Below are 22,945 nucleotides of genomic sequence, written 5' to 3' on the forward strand. Positions count from 1 at the left end.
AGGGATGGACACTGGGAGGAGGTAACTAGGGGGAGGAAGTGGGAGGGGAGCTGCTGCATTGTAAATTTTGGTCAATGACATGAGACAAAGTATACGTGAACCACTGTATGAAAAGTGAATTTACTCTGTAAATCTTCACCCAAATCCTAATAAAAAACATAGACCTGCTGGATCAGAGAACAAAAAGAGCCCTCCTGTCCACTCAGGAATGGACACAGAGAGGTGTGACTAATTTTTTTTTTTTTAAATATCCTCTCTCATTTCACTGCTACAAAAGGTCAGAAACAAAATCACAGAATCATGAAAGGTGATGTATCACTCCAAGAAGAGTTCCTAGCCAGGGAAAAGACCTCACTTCCCTTTACTCATTCCTTTGTGTCTAATGAACCCGTCACTCATGCAGCATGCAGTCAGACACTAGGGGCCAAAATGTCCAGCAGGAGGGCAAAGTTTCCATCTTTCCCATCTGACTTGGACCTCAGTTTCGCTCTCTGAGTCTCGCTGGATGTACTCCTTCACAGCACTGAGCCTGCCTTCCTCACCTGGTGATCTCCTGCTGCAGGTGGGAAACCGAAGGCACATAGAACACCACTCCAAAATAGACGGTAGGTTCCAACGCCTGCTTATCCAGCTGCTTCTTCAGGGGTTTCTCCAAGTCTACCCACCGGCGCTGATTTTGCTTGTTGTAGTACCAGAGGCTGAAGTAAGTGATCTGCAAAGAGGGAAGGTCATTGAAGGAGGCGACAATGTACAAAAGGGATTCAATCACTTTTATTGCAATAATCCATGAGCTGGGACCACGGGGCGGCAGTTTCCCATCGCGCTTCTTCTCAGAAAGGACAAAAGCTTGGGGCGGGGGAAAGGGCTAGCTAAAGAACCCTGATGATGCAACGCTTAAGCTCCAGGTTAAGCTCTCAGTTGCTAATGGAAAGGCTGGACGTTCAAACCTACCTAGCTGTGCCACGGCAGAAAGCCCTGGCAATCTGTCTCATAAAGATTACAGCCTAAAAAACCCTGTAGGCAGTTCAGATCTCTCACATGGGGTTGCTATGAGTCAAAATTGAGTCAACAGCACCCAGTAACATCATCTCTATCTAGACACTCCCATTCAGGAAACAGAGGAAAAAGTCAATGATAGCTATACCCCATTTCTTGAACCCTGCACAAATTTGCATTCATACTGTTTTACACAGTGGCCTATAAATCGGAAGGTAGTGAGTGCTACTTTTTTCATACAGCTTTTAATACAAGTTTTAACAAAAATCCAGTATGCTGAACGATAATGTTTATTTTTTAAATGACTGTGTGCAGAAGTTGAAACGAAGTAGGTGCTTGGCCTGAGGAGAGGCTTCTGCCAAAGATGCAGCCCGGACTCCATTTGTGGTGTTTGTGCTTATTCTCAGCTGACTTCCAAAAGTCAGCAGGCCAGCGTCCCTCAGGAAACCTGCCGGCTCCCCTTCTACCCCTTCCTCTCACAGCGTGTTCCCAGGAAGGGTATTTACGTAGGCTTGTTAGCCGCAGATAACAAGATTGTAACTGACTCAAAATTTATGATGAACAAAACAATAATGCTTACAGGACCTTAGAACTGTCTAGTGTCTGTCAAAGCATGACTGTGCAAATGCCAACCAATCAGAATTTTTTCCTTGTAAGTTTCTGGATTTTCTGTACTTAAACTCTTGAAAATGTCCTCTCGAGAGTATTTCTGTGAATCCTCCCAGAGTGCTGTCCAATCCAGATGGCACAATTCCTTCAATAATACTCTGCTGTGATTTTTAACAGAAAGTCTAGTTTGCTCTTTGACAACTGAAATAATAAATTTATCATAATATTTTTAAATACACATAGTTGGGCTTTGTCTTAGTTATCCAGTGCTGCTATAAAAGAACCACAAGTGGGTGGCCCTCACACACAAAATTTTCTCTTCTCTCACAGCTAAGGAGGCCGGAAGTCTCAGTTCAGGTCAGCAGCTCGAGAGGAAGGCGTTCTCTCCGCCAGCGCTGAAGGAAGACCCTTATCCCTCCAGTTCTCTGGTGATCATGTGGCATGGCGTCTAAACTCCTCCATCTCTTACTGCTGGGTTGTTATTTATTTATTTATTTATATCTCTTTTATGTCTGAAAAGAGAATGGCTTGATCCTGCCTCATTAACATAAAAAAGACAACCCATTTCCAAATGGTATTTTATATATAATCACAGGCATAGCAGTTAGGATTCACAACACATATTTTTGGGGGACACAATTCAATCCATAACAGGCTTCTGCCAAGTAGAATTCTGACTAAATAGTATTAATCTAAATTTTCACTACTCTACAAATCTGGCTTCTATAAATAAATTATTTGATGTAAGTATTATAAACTCTAGTAATAAAAGGCAATTCTAATTCTTCTCACCCCAAAAAGCTCATTAGATACAAATTTAAAACAACTAAGACTACAGGGATGTGTTTTTTTTCTCTCTCTCCCATAGGCATGTGTCTGCATGCACACACACACACAAAATGGTATATCTAAAGCAGTAAAATAACTTAAGTGTATGTGGTAATTAAATTTGTATGTCAACTTGGCTGGGCCTGGTTAAGTGGCTGGGCAGCTGGTCGGAGTTATTCCCCATGATGAGAATGGTATTCAACTCCATGGTGGGATCTACCACAAGCAGCTGAGTAGCTGGCCTTTGGGATGTAGTCGGCTTTCTGTATATAAGAAGAAGCCTTGGGGGGATTGATCGTCTATAGTTTATGGCACACTTGAACCCTGCATGTAGCCATGTCACTGTTCAGCAGTCTGCCATGCTCTGCCGACCTTGGGACTATCAATGGACTTGAATTAATGGCCTGCCATGTAGTTTCGTAACATCGGGACTGTGCCATTTTATTTGCCCACCTCGGGCTTGTTAGCCTCAGCAGCCAGTAGCTGAAAAGATGCCTGAGTGAAGAGATGCCTCTAGCTTCAGTGGGTTGGGAGCAAGAGGCAGAGCTGAAGCCCAAAGTTGAGGGGCTTTCCCACAGCCCCTAGAGCCTGGCACTTTGAACTCGGGCTTCTAGCCTCCCAAACTGTAAGAGAATAAACTCCTGTTTGTTAAGGTCATCCCACTGATGGTATATTCTTGTCAGAGTGGCACTAGGTAAGCAGAACAGTGTATTACTCAGAGCTTTAAAAAACACCTAGATGGGGACCAGGTTTGCTGGTCCAATAGAGCCTGATGTAACCACTGAGACTATGGCCCCTCGCTGCCCTTCAGGTCTGGAATTGAACCCACAACTGTGGTTTCCAGCCAAACAAAGTACAGGCATGTGAGTTAAACATTTACCTCAAGTAGACACACGCCCTGGAGAGAACAATCATGGGAGAAGGAAGGGCTGCTTATGCACAGGGAGATAGCTCAGGGTGCAGAAGAGTATGAAGGGACAGACACTGGGAGGAGGTAACTATGGGGAGGAAGTAGAAGGGGAGCTGCTGCATTGTAAATTTTGGTCAATGACATGAGACAAAGTATATGTGAACTGCTGTATGAAAAGTGAATTTACTCTGTAAATCTTCACCCAAATCCTAATTAAAAAAAAAAAAAAACACCTAGAAATCAGCATTGAGATCTCACGTGTTGTGTAGTGAAACCACTAAGGTAAATCCATATTGGCCCTGGGCCTGGTTAATCTAGGTTATCAATGCATTCAGTAGTTCCAAGAGTTGAAATGAGAACCTAAAGCCACTGGTTACATTTATCTCAAAATCAATTTCCAGATGAAGGCAATCAGAAAACTATTGTTTTGTCGATTTAGACTCCACAGCAACACTGTCAAATAGAACTTTCCACAATGATGTAAATTTTCTGTATCTGTCCAAAACAACATAAATGTCCAAAACAAAAACCAAACAGCCATGTGGCTAGTGAGTACAATGGAGGAAGTGAATTTTCAATGTTACTTGATTTTAATTAACTCAAATTCAAATAGTCACATGTGGCTGTTGTTGTTGTTGTTAGATGCCATCGAGTCACATATGACTCATAGCAACCCCATGCGCAGCAGAATGAAACACCACCTGGTCCCAAGCTAGCTCCATGATCCTTGCTATACCTGATCCCACTGTCATAGCCACTGTGTCAATCCATCTCGTTGAGAGCTTTCCCCTCTTTTGTCGACCCTTCACTTTACCAAGTATTACATCCTTCTCCAGGGAATGGTCCCTTCTGACAACATGACCAAAGTAGGTGAGACGAAGTCTGGAAATTCTCATTTCCAAGGAGCATTCCGGATGCACTTCCTCCACGGCAGCTCTGTTAGTTCTTTTAGCAGTCCACGGAACTTTCAGCACTCTTCACCAGCACCACAACTCAAAAGCATCAGTTCTTCTTTGGTCCTCCTTATTCATTGTCCAGCTCTCACATGCACATCAGGCGATTGGAAATATCATGCCTTGTGTCAGGCACACTATTGCCCTCAAGGAGACATCCTTGCTCCTCAGCACTTGAAAGAGGTTCCTTGCAGCCAATTTGCCCAGTGTTACACGTCCGCTAATGTCCTGACTGCTGCTTCCACTGTGTCGATTGTAAAACCAAGCAATGTAAAGTCTTTAACAACATCAATCTTTTCTCCACTTATTGTGATGCTGCTTACAGGTCCAGTTGTGAGGATTTTTGTTTTCTTTATATTGATGTTCCATACTGCAGACTGTATTCTTCAGTCTTCATCAGTAAGTGCCTCAAGTCATCCTCACTTTCAGCTAGCAAAGGTGTCTCATCAGTGTATCGCAGGTTAATGATTCTTCCTCCAATCCTGATGCCATGTTCTTCTTCATACAGTCCAGCTTCTCGAATTATTTGCTCAGCATATAGATTGAGTAAGTATGGGGAAAGGATACAACCCCGATGCACTCCCTTCTTGATTTTAAGCCATGCAGTGTTCTCTTGTTCTGTTCAAACAACAGCCTCCTGGTCAATGTACAGGTTCCTCATGAGCAGAATCAAGTGTTCCAGAACATTCCCCTTCTTCTCAATGTCATCCACAATTTGTTATGATCTAGACAATCAAATGTCTTTGCATAGTCAATACAACACAAGTAAATATCTTTCTGGTATCTTTGCTTTGAGCCAAGACCCATCTGACAGCAGCTATGATATCCCTTGTTCCACATCCTCTTCTGAATCCAGCTTGCACCTCTGGAAGTTCTCTGTCAGTCAATATATTGCTGCAATCGTTTTTTAATTATCTTCAGTAAGATCTTACTTGTGTGCGATATTAATGATATTGCTCGATAATTGCCACATTCTGTGGGATCACCTTTTTTTGGAATGGGTACATATATGGATCTCTCCCAGTCAGTTGGCCAGGTAGCTGTTTTCCAAATCTCTTGGCATAGCCAAATGAGTGCCTCCTGTGGGGCATCTGTTTGTTGAAACATCTCAGTGGGTATTCCATCAATTCCTGGAGCCTTTTTCTTTGCCAATTCCTTCAGTGCAGCTTCGACTTCTTCCTTCAGTACCATTGGTTCTTGATCATACTGCACCTCCTGAAATGGATGAAGATCGACCAGTTCTTTTTGGTACAATGACCCTGTGTATTCCTTCCATCTTCTTTTAATGCTTCCTGCATCTTTCAATATTTTGCCCATAGAATCTTTCAGTATTGCAACTCGAGGCTTAAATTTTTTCCTCAGTTCTTTCAGCTTGAGAAATGCCAAGTGTGTTCTTCCCTTTTGGTTTCTAACTCCAACTCTGCACATTTCATTATAGTAATTGACTTTTTCTGCTCAAGCTGCTCTTTGAAATCTTCTGTTCAGCTCTTTCATCTTGTCATTTCTTCCATTTGCTTTAGCTACTCTCCACTCAAGGGCAAGTTTCAGAGTCTCTTCTGTCATCCATTTTGGTCTTCTCTTCTTTTCTTGTCTTTTTAGTGACCTCTTGCTTTCTTCATGGATAATGTTCTTGATGTCATCCCACAATTCTTCTGGTTTTCAGTCACCGGTGTTCAATGCATCAAATCTATTCTTTAGATGGTCTCTAAATTCAGAAGGGATATATTCAAGATCATATTTTGGTTCTCTACTTGTTTTAATTGTCTTTAACTTCAAGTTGAATTTGCATATGAGCAGTTGATGGTCTGTTCCACAATCAGCTCCTGGCCTGGTTCTGGCTGAAGATATTGAGCTTTTCCACTACCTCTCACCACAGATGTAGTCAATCTGATTGCTGTGTGTTCCATCTGGTGAAGTCCGTGTGTGTAGCTGCCATGTGTGTTGTGCAAAAAAGGTATTTGCAATGAATAGGTCTTTGGTCTTGCAAAATTCTATCATGCGATTTCCAGCATAATTCTGTCACCAAGGCCAAATTTTCCAACTACCAGTGATTCTTCTTTGTTTCCAACTTTTGCATTCCAGTCACCAGTGATAATTAACATTCTGATTGCATGGTTGGTCAATTTCAGAATGCAGATGCTGATAAAAATCTTCAATTTCCTCATCTCTGGCTTTGGTAGTTGGTGCATAAATTTGAATAACAGTTGTATTAACTGGTCTTCCTTGTAGGTGTATGGATATTATCCTATCACAGACAGCATTGTACTTCAGGACAGATCTTGAAACATCCTTTGTGATGATGAATGCCACACCATTCCTCTTCAAATTGTCATTCCCAGCATAGTAGACCACATGGTGGTCTGATTCAAAATGGTCAAAACCAGTCCATTTCAGCTCACTAATGCTTAAGGATATCAATCTTTATATGCTCTATTTCATTTTTGACAACTTCCAATTTTCCTAGATTCATGCTTCATACATTCTATGTTCCAATTATTAATGGATGTTTGCAGCTGCTTCTCCTCAATTTGAGTCGTGCCACGTCAGCAAATGAAGGTCTCCAAAGCTTCACCTTATCCATATCATTAAGGCTGGCTCTACTCTGATGATGCAGCTCTTTCCTGGTCCTATTTTGAGAGCCTTCCAACCTAAGTGGCTTATCATCCTGCACTGTATTGGAAAATGTTTCTGGGCTATTCATAAAGTTGCACACTAATGTATCAGACAGTGTTTCTCTGCTATTCATAAGGTTTTCCCTGGCCAATTCTTTGAGAAGTGGATGGCCTCCTCCTTCTTCCTAGTCTGTCTCAGTCTGTAAGCTGTTGAAACCTGGGCACCATGTGCAACCCTGCTGGCATTTGAGACACTGGTGGCACAGCCTGAAGCCTCACAGCAACACACCACCACAGCAGGACAAACTGACAGACAAGTTTGTCTCCCTTAGCTGTTCAAAAACCTCATGTGGCTAGTGGTATTGTATTAAGACAGTACACCCCTAGTGCAACAACAGTAACCCTCAGAAATAATCTATATTGTTGTTGTTAAGTGTTGTCAAGTAGGTTCTGACTCATAGCAACCCCATGTACAGCAGAAAAAACACTGCCCTGTCTCGTGCCATCCTCACAACAGTTGCCATGCTTGAGCCCATCGGAGCAGCCACTGTGTCAATCCATCTTGTTGACAGTCTTCTTTTTCACTCCCCTCTACTTTACCACTCTGGTCATTCTTGCTTCTAAGGACTATTCTGGCTGTACTTCCTCCAAGACACATTTGTGCATTCTTCTAGCAGTCCCTAAACAACAACAACAACAACAACAAACCTCATTGCCATTGAGTCAGATCCAACTCATATAGACCTCTCCTTGAGTTTCTGAGGCAGTATCCCTACGCCCAGTCTTCCTTCTGAGGAGTGTCTGGTGGGTTTGAACCACCAGTCCTCTGGTTAGCAGTCAAATGCCTTAGGCACTATGCCACCAGAGCTCCTAGTAGTCCACAGTACATTCAATATTCCTTGACAACTGAACAATTCAAATACATCAATTCTTTTGCAATCTTCTTTATCATCTAGCTCTCACATGCATATGAAGATATTGAAAATAGCATCACTTCGGTCAGGCACATCTTAGTTTACAAAATGACATCTTTACTCTAACACAAATTAAGGAAGTATTTTGCAGCGAATGTGTCCAATGCAATATGTCTTTTGATTTCTTGACTGCCACTTCCATGGGTATTGATTGTGGATCCAAGTAAAATGAAATCTTTGACAACTTCAATCTTTTCTCCATTTATCATGCTGTTGCTTATTTGTTCAGTTCTGAAGATTTTTGTTTTCTTTATGTTGAGATATAATCCATACAGAAGGTTGTCGTCTTTAATCTTCATCAGTAAGTGCTTCAAGTCGTCTTCACTTTCAGCAAGCAAGACAGTGTCACCTGCATATCACAGGCTATTAATGAATCTTCCTCCAATCCTGATGCCACATTCTTCATTCAGCCCACTTTCTCAGATTATTTGCTCAGCGTACAGACTGAATAAGTATGGTGAAAAGACACAACTCTCACACACACCCTTCCTGATTTTATATCATGAAATATCCCCCCGTTCTGTTTAACTGGCTCTTGGTCAATGCACATGTTCCTCATGAGAACAAGTAAGTGTTCTGGAATTCCCATTCTTCACAATGTTATTCATAATTTATTATGATCCACACAGTGGAATAGCTTCGCACAATCAATAATAGACAGGTAAACAACTTTCTGGTATTGTTTGCTTTCAGTCGAGATCCATCTGACATCAGTAATGCTACCCCTCATTCCACATTGTGGTAGTTAACTTCGTGTGTCAACTTGGCAGGACCTGGTTGAGTGAATGTGCAGCTGGATGTAATAATCCCCATGATGAGACTGGTAATCAACTCCAATGTAGAATCTCCTGTAAGCAACTGAGTACCTCCCTAGGGATGTGGTCTGCTTCCTGTATGTAAGGAGAAGCCTTGGGGAATGGTCTCTAGCTTATGGCACGCTTGGACCCTGAATGTAGCCATGTAGTTGTTCAGCAGCTTGCCATGCTCTGCCGACCTTGGGACTTACAATGGACTTGAATCAATGGCCTGCCGCGTAGTTTGGTAACATCGGGATTGTGCCATTTTATTTGTCGACCTTGGGCTTGTTAGCCTCAGCACCCAGTAGCTGCCTGAGTGAAGAGATTTCTCTAGCTTCAGCGGGCAAGAGGCAGAGCTGAAGCCCAAGGTCGAGGGGCTTTCACACAACCACTAGAGGCTAGCACTTTGAACTTGGACTTAAAGCCTCCAAACTGTGAGAGAATAAACACCTGTTTGTTAAAGCCATCCCATGTGTGGTATATTCCTGTCAGAGCGGCACTAGGTAACCAAAACACACATCCTCTTCTGAATCTGGCTTCAATTTCTGGAAGTTCCCTGTTGATGTACTACTGCAAATGTTTTTCAATTATCTTCAGCAAAATTTTACCTGTATGTGGTATCAATGCTATTATTTGATAATTTCTGCATTCTGTTGGATCAGCTTTCTTTGGAATGGACACAAATATGGAACTCTTCCAGTCAGACGGCCAGGTAGCTGGTTCTGAATTTCTTGGCATAAATAAGTAAGTGCCTCCAGTACTGCTGCTTCCATTTGTGGAAGCATCTCAATGGGTTTTCCATCAATGCCCGAAGCCTTGTTTTTCACCAATTCCTTCAGTGCAGCTTCAACTTCTTCCTTCATACTATTGGCTCTTAATCTTATTCTACCTTCTGAAATAGTAGAAAATTGACCAATTATTTTATTTATTGATCTGTGTAGTCCTTCTATCTCCTTTTGATGCTTCCTGCATCGTTCAATATTTTGCCCAGAGAATCCATCAATACTGCAATTCGTCCATTTACTTTAGCTACTCTCAAAAACAAGTTAAGTTTCAGTTTCTCTTTTGACATCCATTTTGGTCTTTTCTTTCTTTCCTGTCTTTTTAATGACCTGCTTTCTTCACGTATGATGTTCTTGATGTCATACCACACTTCGTTTGGTCTTTGGTCATTGGTCTTCAATACATCAAATCTATTCTTCAAATTGCTCTCTAAGTTCAGATGAAAAATACTCAAGGTCATATTTTGGCTCTTGTGGACTTGTTTTAATTTTCTTTGGCTTCAATTTGCACTTGCTATGAGGAGCTCTGGTAGTGTAGTGACTAAGGCACTTGATTGCTAACCAGAAGGCTGGTGGTTCAAACCCACCAGCCACTCCTCAGAAAGAAGATGGGGCAACCTACTTCCGTAGTGATACTGCCGTAGTGATACCCAAGGAGGGGTTGCTATGAGTCGGGTCTGACTCAATGGCACATAACAACAACAACAACAACATGAGCAGTTGATGGTCTGTTCCACAGTCAGATCCTGGCCTTATTCTTATACTGAGCTTCTCCTTCACTTCCTTCCATAGATGTCTCGATTTGATTCCTGTGTATTCCATCTGGCAAGGTATGCGTGTATAGTCACTGTTTATGTTGTTGAAAATAAGTATTTACAATGAGTAAGTCGTTTGTCTTACAAAATTCTATCCTGTGGTTTCTTGTGTCATTTCTATTATCGAGGTAATATTTTCCAACTATCGATGCTTCTTCATTTCCACCTTTCGTATTCCATCACTAGTAATTGTCAATACATCTTGACTACATATTTGATCAATTTCAGACTGCAAAAGCTAGTAAAAAGTTTCCATTTCTACATCTTCAGCTTTAGTGAGTGGTAAGAAAATTTACATAACAGGAGTATTAAACGGTCTTACCTGTTGTTGTCGTTGTTGTTAGGTGCCAATGAGTTGGCTCTGACTCATAGTAACCCTGTGTACAACAGAACAAAACACTGCCCGGTCCTGTCCCAAGCTCACCATCCTTGCTATACTGAGCCCATCATTGCAGCCACTGTGTCAATCCATCTCATTAAGGGTCTTCCCCCTTTTTCGTTGACCCTGCACATCCATGTTCCAATTATTAATGGATGTCTGTAGCTATGTCTTCTCATTTTGAGTCATGCCACATCAGCACATGAAGGTCCAGAAAGCTTTATTCCATTCATATCATTAGGGCCACCTCTACTACGAGGCAGCAGCTCTTTCCCAGTTGTAGTTTGAGGGCCTTCCAACCTGAGGGGCTCATCATTCAGCATTATCAATGTTTTCCTACTATTTCTAAGGTTGTCAGTGGCCAATTTTTTCAAAGACCTGCTTTCTAGTCTGTCTCAGTGTGGAAATGCCACTGAATCCTGTTCACTATGGGTGACCCTGCTGGTATTTGCAATACTGGTAACATAGTCTCCAACCTCACAGCAACACACAAGTCACCACAGTACAACAAACTGACAAGAATTGTCAAATACTCAAGCTATTTCTTTGACCTCAAATAAAAAATGAAATTTTAATTTGTGAGAACAAAGATAAACTATACAAATATGCACTCATATTAATTCCATCATAAAATTTTTATCAACATTTTTGATGTTAAAATGTTTTTTCTACTTTATTCTTTTTTAACTTTTTGTTGTGATTTGGTTGAAAATGTACAAGACAGATTCGTATGACATTCAACAGTTCATACACATTTAGTTTTGTGACACTGATTAAAATGCCCACAATGTAACAGCTCTCTTTCTACTTCCTCCCTGTAGTTACCCTTTCCCTGTGTCCTTCTTGCCTATGCATTCCTGCATGACTAGCTTTCTCCCTGTGCAACTGCTGCCCTTCTGATCTCCCATGGTTGATTGTCCGAAGGAGCATACCTACCTGGAGTAGTTGTTCCACTCATAGCTCTATTTTTTTGGCTGAAAGTTAGCCATGGGCATGAGTCCAATTCCAGGCCCAAAGGGTGACTAGGGGCCATAGTCTCAGGTGTTTCACCAGTTTCTATCTGACCACACTGATCCTTGTAGTATTTTACAGGAAAAAAAAAAAAAAAACTATACCTTTAAAATGATCCTGCCAATTGATTAAACTCCTAAGAGTAGGAGATATGTTCAAATCCCATCTATATCCACAATGCTCCTAGAATAATGCAGGAATTCAGTAACTATTTTGCTGAATAAAAGAATGAAAATCCTCTTGCTTCTTACTTGCTATTCAAGCCATCACATATGAATGGATTTTTTTTTTTTGTACGGCAGTAAGTACTTAGGGAACAAAACATTTATCAGTTCTAAATCTTCACATGTATAGTTTAATAACATTAATAATGTTCATCATATTGTTCAACTATCACCATTAACTGTTCCTGCAATTTTCACAAATGGAATATTTTTAACATTCATTTTCCACCAACCTCTGATCCAAGCACCTTATAAATACTGTGGAGTAAATCTTCACTACTACCCTAAGAAGTGGGTATTTTTTATCTAGTTAAACTCTGAAACCAGTGTTTCTCTAAGTATTGCCCCTGGACCCCCTCCATCAGAATTATCTGGAATGCATCCTGGACCCTACCTTAGAGTTACTAAAACTTCCAGGTCATTCTCATACCCATTAAAGTTTATAAAACTATCACCCTTTGCCACAATGCCCCATCATTACATAGGAGAAAAGACATGTAACCACACATAAAATTGCATAGACATCAAATTTGTGAAGATCAAAACACACTTTAATGTAGCAGAAAATCGGAGTCCTAGTAATAATTACTTTCTAGAGTTATGATTATGTTTATAAAGTGATTACATTATATCAGTGAGGATAAGGTATACAGCACATTCATGAGTACTGTTCTCCCTTCCAAAGTGCAATTAAGATTATACCTTCCTCACAACTCCATCACAAGAACTCAGTGAGGAAAACTACATGAAAGCATTTTGCTACTTAAAAAATGTTGTTTATATTTAATACACAACATTTTTAATTAAAATATATATTTTATATATTAAAAAGATTATTCCATTTCACTCTTACCAAGCACCAACAATATTAATTCTGATCCCTCCAAAAAAACCTTCTCTAATCACTTACATTTATTTGGGTTGATCACAGCACACTGTATTTCTGTTAAATGCATGCTTGTTTTGTATTCCATTCTAAAAAATAAGTTTCTGGACTCAATGTGCCAGGTTTGGTCTCTAACACACACCAATGTTATGTACTTAATTCCATAAACATTTATTTTTTGGCAAAAACACTAATGGCCTCTCACTAGGTCCAGGGCAGGTATCCTTTAGGTTCTAAAAACTGTTTTGGTCACAATAGTTTTATATGTTTTGGTTTTACTTTTAACCAAAATTAAAAACTCTTACAAGTACACTACTTTGTGTATATTACTTTTCCCTATAAACATAGCTGGACTGGAATGTGGCAAATCCAAGAGTTTAAATAGACTTGTAAAACTACAGGTTCCATGCTTGTGGCTGCACCTTTTTTGAACTGATTATGATACACTGCCTGCTGAAAAGTCTATTAGATTATTTAAAAAAAAATTAAAAATTCTAAATGAAATAAGACTCTTAAAATGTGCTAAATTTCTGAGATTTACTATGACTTGATGACAACCCCTCCCTTGGTTTCCGAGGTAGTATCTCTATGGAAGCAGACAGCTCAATCTTCCTTCTGAGGAGTGGCTGGTGGGTTTGAACTGCCAACCTTCTGGTTAGCAGTCAAATGCCTTAGGTGCTATGCCACCAGAGCTCCCTGTATTTATGTTATCAATGTATTTATTATTCATGCCACGTATAGACAAAAATCAAAAAGAAACAGATAACTACATCTGTGAAATGGCATCATTAGGTTTTCACAGATTATATACCTTCTGAAAGAGTACCAAAGAATTTATCAAATTCCGGCAATAGCTGGAAACAATGGTGGATTTAGCAAATTATTTGTTAGTTAGCTATTTCAGATGTAAGAGAATCTAAGGTTTTGGACCACCACTCGTCTGTCAGTTTGTCGTACTGTGGTGGCTTGTGTGTTGCTGAGGCTAGAGGCTATGCCACCAGTATTTCAAATACCAGCAGGGTCACCATGGTGGACAGGTTTCAGCAGAACTTCCAGACGAAAACAGACTCAGAAAAAGGAAGAAGCCCCATTCACCTCTTAAAGAATTGGCCACTGAAAACCTTGTGAACAGCAGTGAAACACTGATATATTACTGGAAAACTTTATGAATACCCCTGGAACATTGTACAATATAAATATAGTGCCAGAAGATGAGGCCTCAGGTCAGAAGGCACTCAAAATATGACTGCGGAAGAGCTACCTCCTCAGAGTAGAGTTGACCTTATAATGATGTGGATAAAGTAAAGCTTTCGGGATCTCCATTTGCTGATGTGGCATGACTCAAAATGAGAAGAAACAGCTGCAAACATTCATTCATAATCAGAACATGAAATGTACAAAGTACGAACCTAGGAAAATTGGAAGTTATCAAAAATGAAATGAAGATCAATATCCTAGGCAATGTTGTTGTTGTTGTTATGTGCTGTCAACTCGTAACGACCCCTCTTTGGGTTTCCAAGGCAGAATCACTATGGAAGTAGATTGCCCAACCTTCCTTCCAAGGAGTGGCTGGTGGGTTTGAACCACCAGCCTTCTGGTTAGCAGTCAAGTGCCTTAGGCACTATGCTACCGGAGCTCCTATCCTAGGCATTAGTGAGCTAAAATAGACTGGTTTTGGCAATTATGAATCAGAAAACCACATGATCTACTATGCTGGGAATGACAAATTGAAGAGGAATGGCATAGCATTCATTATCACAAAGAATGTTTCAAGATCTATCCTAAAGTACAATTCTGTCAGTGATAGGATAATATCCATATGCCTACAAGGAAGACCAGTTAATACTACTATTACTCAAATTTACACACCAACCACCAAAGCTAAAGATGAAGAAATTGAAGATTTTTACCAACTTCTGTAGTCTGAAATTGACCAAACATGCAATTAGATGTGTTGATTAACACTGGTGATTGGAATGCAAAAACTGGAATCAAGGAAGAATCACCGATAGTTGGAAAATATGGCCCTGGTGATAGAATTTTGCAAAATTAATGACTTATTCATTGCAAATACCTTTTTTTCAACAACATAAAGATGGCTATACACATGAACTTCACCAAACAGAGTACAGATGGAATCAGACTACATTTGTGGCAAGAGGAGATGGAGAAGTTCATTATCTTCAGCCAAAACAAGGCTAGGACCTGATTGTGGAACAAACCATCAGCTGCTCATATGCAAGTTGAAGTTGAAGTTGAAGACAATTAAAACAAGTCCACAAGAGCCAAAATATGACCTTGATTATATCCCTCCTGAATTTAGAGACCATTTAAAGGATAGATTTGATGCACTGAACACCAATGACCAAAAGCCAGAGTAATTGTAGGATGACATCAAAGAATATCATCCATGAAGAAAGCAAAAGACAGGAAAGGAAGAAAACACCAAAATGGATGTCAGAAGAGATTCTGAAACTTGCCCTTGAACGGAGAGTAGCTAAAGCAGATGGAAGAAATGACAAGATAAAGAAGCTGAACAGAAGATTTCAAAGAGCAGTTCAAGAAGACAAAGTCAATTATTATAATCAAATGTGCAAAGACCTGGAGTTAGAAAACCAAAAGGGAAGAACACGCTTGGCATTTCTCAAGCTGAAAGAACTGAAGAAAATATTCAAGCCTGAACTTGCAATACTGAAAGATTCTATGGGCAAAATACTGAACGATATTGGAAACATCAAAAGGAGATGGAAGGAATATACAGAGTCACTGTATCAAAAAGAATTGGTGATGTTCATCCATTTCAGGAGGTGGCAAATAATCAAGAACTGATGGTATTAAAGGAAGAAGTCAAAGCTACCAAAGGAACTGGCAAAGAATAAGGCTCCAGGAATTGATGGAACACCCAATGAGATGTTTCAACAAATGGATCCCACACTGGAGGCAGTCACTCATCTATTCCAAGAAATCTGGAAGACAGCTACCTGGACAACTGACTAGAAGAGATCCATATTTGTACTCATTCCAAAAAAGGTGATCCCACAGAATGTGGAAATTATCAAACAATATCATTAGTATCACATGCAAGTAAAATCTTGCTGAAGATAATTCAAAAATGGTTGCAGCAGTATACTGACAGAGAACTTCCAGAAATGCAAGCTGGATTCAGAAGAGGATGTGGAACAAGGGATATCATTGTTGATGTCAGATGGATCTTGGCTGAAAGCAAAGAATATCAGAAAGATATATACCTGTGTTTTATTGACTATGCAAAGGCATTCGACTGTGTGGATCAAAACCAATTATGGACAACATTGAGAAGAATGAGTATTCCAGAACACTTAATTGTACTCACGAGCAACCTGTATGTAGACCAGGAAGCTGATGTTCAAACAGAACAAGGAGATATTGCATAGTTTAAAATCAAGAAGGGAATGTGTCAGGGTTGTATCCTTTCACCATACCTATTCAATCTGTATGCTGAGCAAATAATCCAAGAAGTTGGACTATACGAAGAACATGGCATCAAGTTTAGAGGAAGGCTCGTTAACAACCTGTGATACATAGACAACACAACTTTTGCTTGCTGAAAGTAAGGATGACTTGAAGCACTTACTGATGAAGATTGCAGACTACAGTCTGCAGTATGGATTTCACCTCAATATAAAGAAAACAAAAATCCTCACAACTGGACCAATAAGCAGCATCATGATAAATGGAGGAAAGACTTAAGTTGTCAAAGACTTCATACTACTTGGTTCTACAATTGATATCAATGGAAGCAGTAGTCAAGACATCGAAAGACGTATTGCATTGGGCAAATCTGCTGCAAAAGACCTCTCCCAAGTGCTGAAGAGCAAAGATGTCCCCTGGAAAACTAAAGTGTGCCTAACCCAAGCCATGGTTTTTTTGTTTGTGTGTGTGTGTGTGTGATTTGGGTGAAGATTTACAGAGCAAATTCACTTTCCATACAGCAGTTTACATATACTTTGTCTCATGACATTGACCACAGTTTACCACAATGCAACAGCTCCTCTCCCACTTCCTCCCCCTAGTTACCTCTTCCCTGTGTCCATCCCTCCATGACTCCTGCCCCCTGAGCTGTCTCCCTGTGCATAAGCAGCCCTTCTTTCTTCAAGCCATGGTATTTTTAATTACTTCATATGCATGTGAGAGCTGGACAATGAATAAGAAAGACCAAAGAAGAGTTGATGCTTTTGAGTTGTGGTGTTGGAGAAGAATGCTAAGAGTATCCTGGTCTGCTAAAAGGACTAACAAATCTGTCCTGGAGGAAGTGTGGCTGGAATGCTCCTTAGAAGCGAGAATGTCCAGGCTTCATTTCACCTACTTTGGTCATGTTATCAGAAAGAACCACTCCCTGGAAAAGGATATCACACTTGGTAAAGTGAAGGGTCAACGAAAAATAGAAGGCTCTCAACAAGATGGATTGACACTGTGGCTGTAACAATGGGCTCAGGTATAGCAAGGATCACGAGGCTGGCACAGGACCAGGCAGTGTTTCGTTCTCTTATACATAAGGTCACTATGAGTTAGAGACGACTGAATGGCACCTAACAACTAACAACAACAAGATGATTAAGGGTATGTGTCACCTTGGCTAGGTTGTGATTCTGTGTAATGATGTAGTCATCCTCCATTTTGTGACCTGACACGGTTATCCTCCAGTTTTGCATAATGCCGATTTTCTCATAATGACCTGATCTTTGGAATCTAACCATTTTGGTAAGTGAGGAGTCCAAAAAACCAAAACCAAACTCACTGCCATTGAGTTGCTTCCAACTCATACCAACCCCCATAGGGTTACCAGGGCTTTGTATCTTCACAGAAGCAGACTGCTTCATCTTTCTCCCACAGAACGGCCGGTGGGTATGAATTACCGACCTTTCACTTAGCAGCCAAATACCTTAACCACTGCACCACCAGAGCTCCTGAACTGAGGAGTGGGTGCATTGAAATAATAAACTAATTTCTTCCTTTCCATGCTGCTTCTTGTTACTGTTAGGTGCTGTCAAGTCGGCTCCAACTCATAGCGACCCTACATACAACAGAGCAAAACACTGCCTGGTCCTGCATCAGTCATTACTTGTTGTAGGGTATTTTTCCAGTATCCTGGATCCTTGAGTTCAAACTTTCTGGGTTATGCCTTTTTGGGTGTTATTTATGGCCTTGGTTTAAGTGTAATAAAAGTTTTCCACAGACCAGCCTTTAATTACTGGCTTTCTGTGCATGCCGCTCAACATTCCTTATTATACAACTTCCCAGCACCTTTCCTGATAAGCAACTATAACCCCATGTGGTTTCTCTTTCTTCCCAGCTCTATCTCCAATTGGTGACCAAAGCAAGCCGACGTAACTTTTGGGGAACTCATTCCGACAGAAGCTTCTAAATCACTGATCACCCAGCATCCCCTCCTCCTAGACTGATTCTCAATTATCACTGAATAGATTATTATGAAACTTCATTGTTAAATATTTTTACTTATCTTTCCCCTTTCAATTTTGCTCTGCATACTTACTGCCCTCAAGTTCAGATCCGACTCATAGCAACCCTTCTTTGGGTTTCTGAGGTAGTATCACTACGGAAGTGGATTGCCCAACCTTCCTTCCGAGGAGTGGCTGGTGGGATTTAACCGCCAGCCTTCTGGTTAGCAGTCAAATGCCTTAGGTACTACGCCACCAGAGCATATTAGAATGGTTTTTATATTCAATGATTTCTTCATCTGTTTAAAATTTTCACAGCTATTCCCCTAAAACTGTACAGGTAACTATGTCTGCTATACAAACTACAATGAAAATAAAAGTTATACAGAACATAGCTTCCTTTTCAAACACTATACAAGTGACTTACTTTAAATGAATTGACTTTACTCTGAGAACAGGTGATTTGATAATTAAGCTTTTTGTTCAAAAGAAAAGAGTTTATAAAGTTTAGAGACTGAGTAAAAGATGCAGCACCCCAAGTCGCAGCCCTCTAAAGACTATTATAAACCAAAAAAAAAAGCTTAATTCACTTCCATTGAGTTGATTCCGACTCATGGCAACCCCCACTGAGTTTCTGAGGCAGTAAATCTTTACAGAAGTAAATTGCCTCATCTTACTTCCCTGGGGAAGCTGGTGGGTTTGAACCACCAGCCTTCTGATTAGTAGTCAAATGCCTTAGGCACTATGCCACCAGAGGTAAAGAGTATTATTATAAGTCAGTCCAAATCCTGTCAGAATGTTAATCCTATCTCCTAATCCTCAAGCCATTTCTCTTCTAATTATTTCCTTGGAAGGAAGCTTAGGTAATCTACTTCTGTAGTGATACCACCTCGGAAACCCAAGGAGGGGGTCGCTATGAGTCGGATCCAACTTGACAGCAGTGAGTTTGTTTTTCAGTTTGGTTGGTATCCATAGGACAGTGGATAAATAGCATCCTTTCTCCTTTTTATTGAGAACACGTGGGAAGAGCAGAAAGACACACATATTATCTGGAGGGATTTTTTTGGCCACTGATGCACTAGATTTGATAAAGTTAATCCCACATAAAACTGCAGGCATAATTTTATCTTGATTTATTATCTTGATGCCTTTCTTAGATGAGGCAGAGGCAGAAGACTTTTTCATGAGGAAAGAGATGAGAAGAATGTGTGTCTTTCTGCTCTTCCCACGTCCAATTAATACTCATTGAACACCTACTGTGTGTTAAATACTGTTCTGGCTACTGGAGATACAGCATTGAACAAAACAGAATAAACTCCCTGGTCTAATGGAGCTTAGACGCCAACAGGCGGAAAGACAAATAAGCAGCAGATAAGGAAGACGAGATGCTGATGACTGTAGTAGAGAAAGAGACTTAGTTTTAAGGATTGAAACATTATCAACACATTTTTAAAGAGCAAACTAGGACTAAATGAGACACTTCAGTATGCACATTTTACTACCCAAGAATGACAGCTACACTGCGATGCTATCACACACAGTTCTGCTTAAGGAAAAGCTAATATGCCCTGTTATGTACTACCACATAGAAGATTTTTTTTTTTAAAAAAAAAAACACCTCACTGCTGTCGAGTCGACTCAACTCATAGCAACCCCGCCTTGGGTTTCTGAAGTGGTGTCTCTACGGAAGTAGACTGCCCAACCTTCCTTCCGATAGAAGGTTGAGGACTCAGGCTATTTAGAACCAGGGAAACTGAAGGTAAAGCAGAAGCTCCCATTTCCCAATCATTTTGGTTAATTAGTTTGTTATATAGCAGAACTATTTTTCGTATCCCAATGCAACAAATGGATTAGTCAGGCTTTCTCTTTATTCAGATCTCCTAAATTTGAGCCTCTCTGGACTTGCCCATTAGCTTAATCCACAAATATATATAAATGCCTCTCCATAGGACAGTGGAGAAATAGCACCCTTTCTCTTTTTTATTGAGAAGACATGGGAAGACAGACAGCCTCAGGCTAATTCAGCCCATATTCCAGGGTTTAAAAAAACTACCAAACCCCACTGGCCCTGAGTTGACACTGACTCATAGCCCCCCTGGAAGACAGAGAGTAGAATTGCCCCCACATGGTTTCCAAGGCTGTAAATCTTTACAGAGTACCTCACCTTTCTCCTACAGAGAGGCTGGCGTGTTCAAACCAGTGACCTTTCGGTTAGCAGTGCCTTAACTACTGTGCCACCAAAGCTCCTATTCCAGGGTTTAGTCTTCAATTAATTCACAGGAAAAAAGAAATTTTCAATGTTTTCCTGAACTCGAGTCTTAGTTATTCCTTCCTATCTTGTCTGGCCATAGGCACTGAGTAGCATGAGCAGTATTTTTAGAAATTGCAACTGCACAATACAAAGATGAAAAAGGACTGAAATGAGTATATTAGGAACAGGTGCTTATTTTTCTGTCATTCGCTTTTGTCAGGTTAGAATTATAGTTGTTCCTGTTCCAAAGAAACATTTGTGATGTTAGGTCAGGGGGCCCACAGGGAGATACACAGCATTAGGAAGAGGACTTTAAATACCTTTTTAACAAAGAATCTACTCAAGGTTAATTTCTATCGCCTGAAAGATTATCAGACACATTTTCTACTGCTTTAAAAGACAAAAGAAAAAAAAAAACAACTCCATTGTTCTTAATTTAGTATTATCATAAAAAACATGAGGATTATAAAATCAAGGAAATTACTTTCATTGTTAAAATCCTAAATAGATGTATATGAAAAAATACCTAGACTTCTGTTATTAAAAGTAGTATTTGTTTTCTTCATTAAATCGTGATTTTATAATACATGAAAGAACTTGTTTCTCACATTTACGGAGTAGTTTTCCAGTTATACCACATAACCGAAAAAACCAAACCCACTGCCATCGAGTCAATTCTGACTCATAGCGACCTCCACTGGGCTTCTGAGGTGGTAAATCTTTATGGAAATAGATTGCCCAGTCTTGCTTCCATGGAGTAGCTGGTGGGTTTGAACCACCAACCTTCTGGTTAGGCACTACACCACCAGAACTCCCTGTTATACCATATACTTCCTCCATATACATAAATGTTACAGGAAAATAAAAAAGTTGTTTCCTCTTTTTATTATAGAAAACCTATTTTTCCTTTTTATTGGTAATCTAGAGCTCCATTTAACAGGGGCCACACTTGAGGTTTAACGGATTTCCTTTTAAACTGACTAGTTTCTCCCAGTGGCCAAGGTCCAAAGGCAGCTAATGTAAAGGTGTGTAACTCAGAAACATACTTAGCATTTGTTAATGGTTTAAGTACATTTTATTCCAAGAAACACTATTATAAAACACATAACACAAGATATTTTCATTATATTTAAAAGTCCAAGGGGATGAACTGGGTATGAGTACATATGTGCTACCAGAGAGTAACAGGCATTAATGGGATGAACTGGGTATGAGTACATATGTGCTACCAGAGAGTAACAGGCATTAATCCTATACTAGCTATCCTCTACCCAACTATCCTATATTCAAGGAAGGTAAGTCTCCATGAAAACATAGACAATAAAAGTTAAATGATAGAGCATGACACGCAGAAGCAGAATTCAAGATGGAATTATAATGCACCGTGGCTCCGGACCCATGCCCATCCTTCACAGACTACAGGAGACAAACACTTGTGTGGTCTGAATTGCCTGCGACCGCTAAGAACACACGTATGTACTGCAGCTAAATTGTGTTGATTCACATTCCTCAGTATGGTGAACAGCACTCAACAGACTCACTGGTTCTACCACTTTTTCTTGTCTGGGCAAAGGCTGTGACTCCTGAAGCCCCTGAACTCATCCAAAAGCAGTGTAACCAGATATTGCTTTGGAAAATCTCTCAGCAGGGAACTCTCCTGGGGTATATTTCGTCAGCCTGATACTTTCAACTCTGCCAGGAACAAGCTCACGAAAGTCTTCCTGTCCAAAAGCTCTGTCCTAAGCACCTCAGGGATTCCCAAAGGTGTCTTGCTAACCTAATTCTGATTCATATTTCTTCTCATGCTTATTTTTCTTTGCCTGATGTAGCCACAAAAACACAATTTCAAGCAAAATAATAAATAGTAGTGATTAAAATAAATGATAAAAAAATTATCCCAAAACTACTTAAATGATCCCCATCAGATTTGGGTGGCTGCACTGTAAGGAGCTGTCCTAAAGGGCACGCACTCCAAAGCAGGTCGCCCGTCATTTGCTCAAGGTTACATAACTGGGAGGAAAGATGCTGATCAAGGAGTCAGAAGAACTACTTACTCCAGGTGTGGTTACTTAACACTTCTGGGTCTCAGTTTGTCCTTCTGTACAAGGAACATAATAAGTGAAAACACTTAAAGCCCTTGCAAAAGCATCTCACACATAGTAAGTCTTCATTAATATTCACTCTCATTATCAGAGTTTTCAAGTCCCCTTCAACAGTATAAAATTTCATAGCACATCGTCAATAAACACACAAAAACAAACAAACCACTTGCCACTGGGTCAATTCTGACTTAAGTCAATCCCATGGGTGTCAGAACACAACTGTGCTCCACAAGGTTTTCAGTGGCTGTGACCATTCAGAAGTAGCTCACCAGGCCTTCCTTCTGAGGTGTTGCAAAAACGACAAGGAGGCCACATGTTCTGACCTCCTCTAACCCTACAAGGGGAAGGCAGGATTACCAGCAGTAACCCAAGGCCTAT

The 22,945-nt window shown here is 40.3% G+C and overlaps 1 protein-coding gene across 1 annotated transcript in view; it reads right to left on the bottom strand.

The window, feature by feature from the left end:
* The window catches only part of PTPN21 (protein tyrosine phosphatase non-receptor type 21), a 122,474-nt gene that overhangs the window by 73,285 nt on the left and 26,244 nt on the right, over nucleotides 1-22,945 (bottom strand). Inside the window, exon 2 of the mRNA XM_007957408.1 lies at nucleotides 543-712. Coding sequence (XP_007955599.1) covers nucleotides 543-712 — 170 coding nt within the window. The remainder of the gene's footprint in view (nucleotides 1-542; nucleotides 713-22,945) is intronic.

Source organism: Orycteropus afer, unplaced genomic scaffold (genome assembly GCF_000298275.1).
Source record: "Orycteropus afer afer isolate SDZICR_OR568_19922 unplaced genomic scaffold, OryAfe1.0 scaffold00745, whole genome shotgun sequence".
NCBI lineage: Eukaryota > Metazoa > Chordata > Mammalia > Tubulidentata > Orycteropodidae > Orycteropus > Orycteropus afer.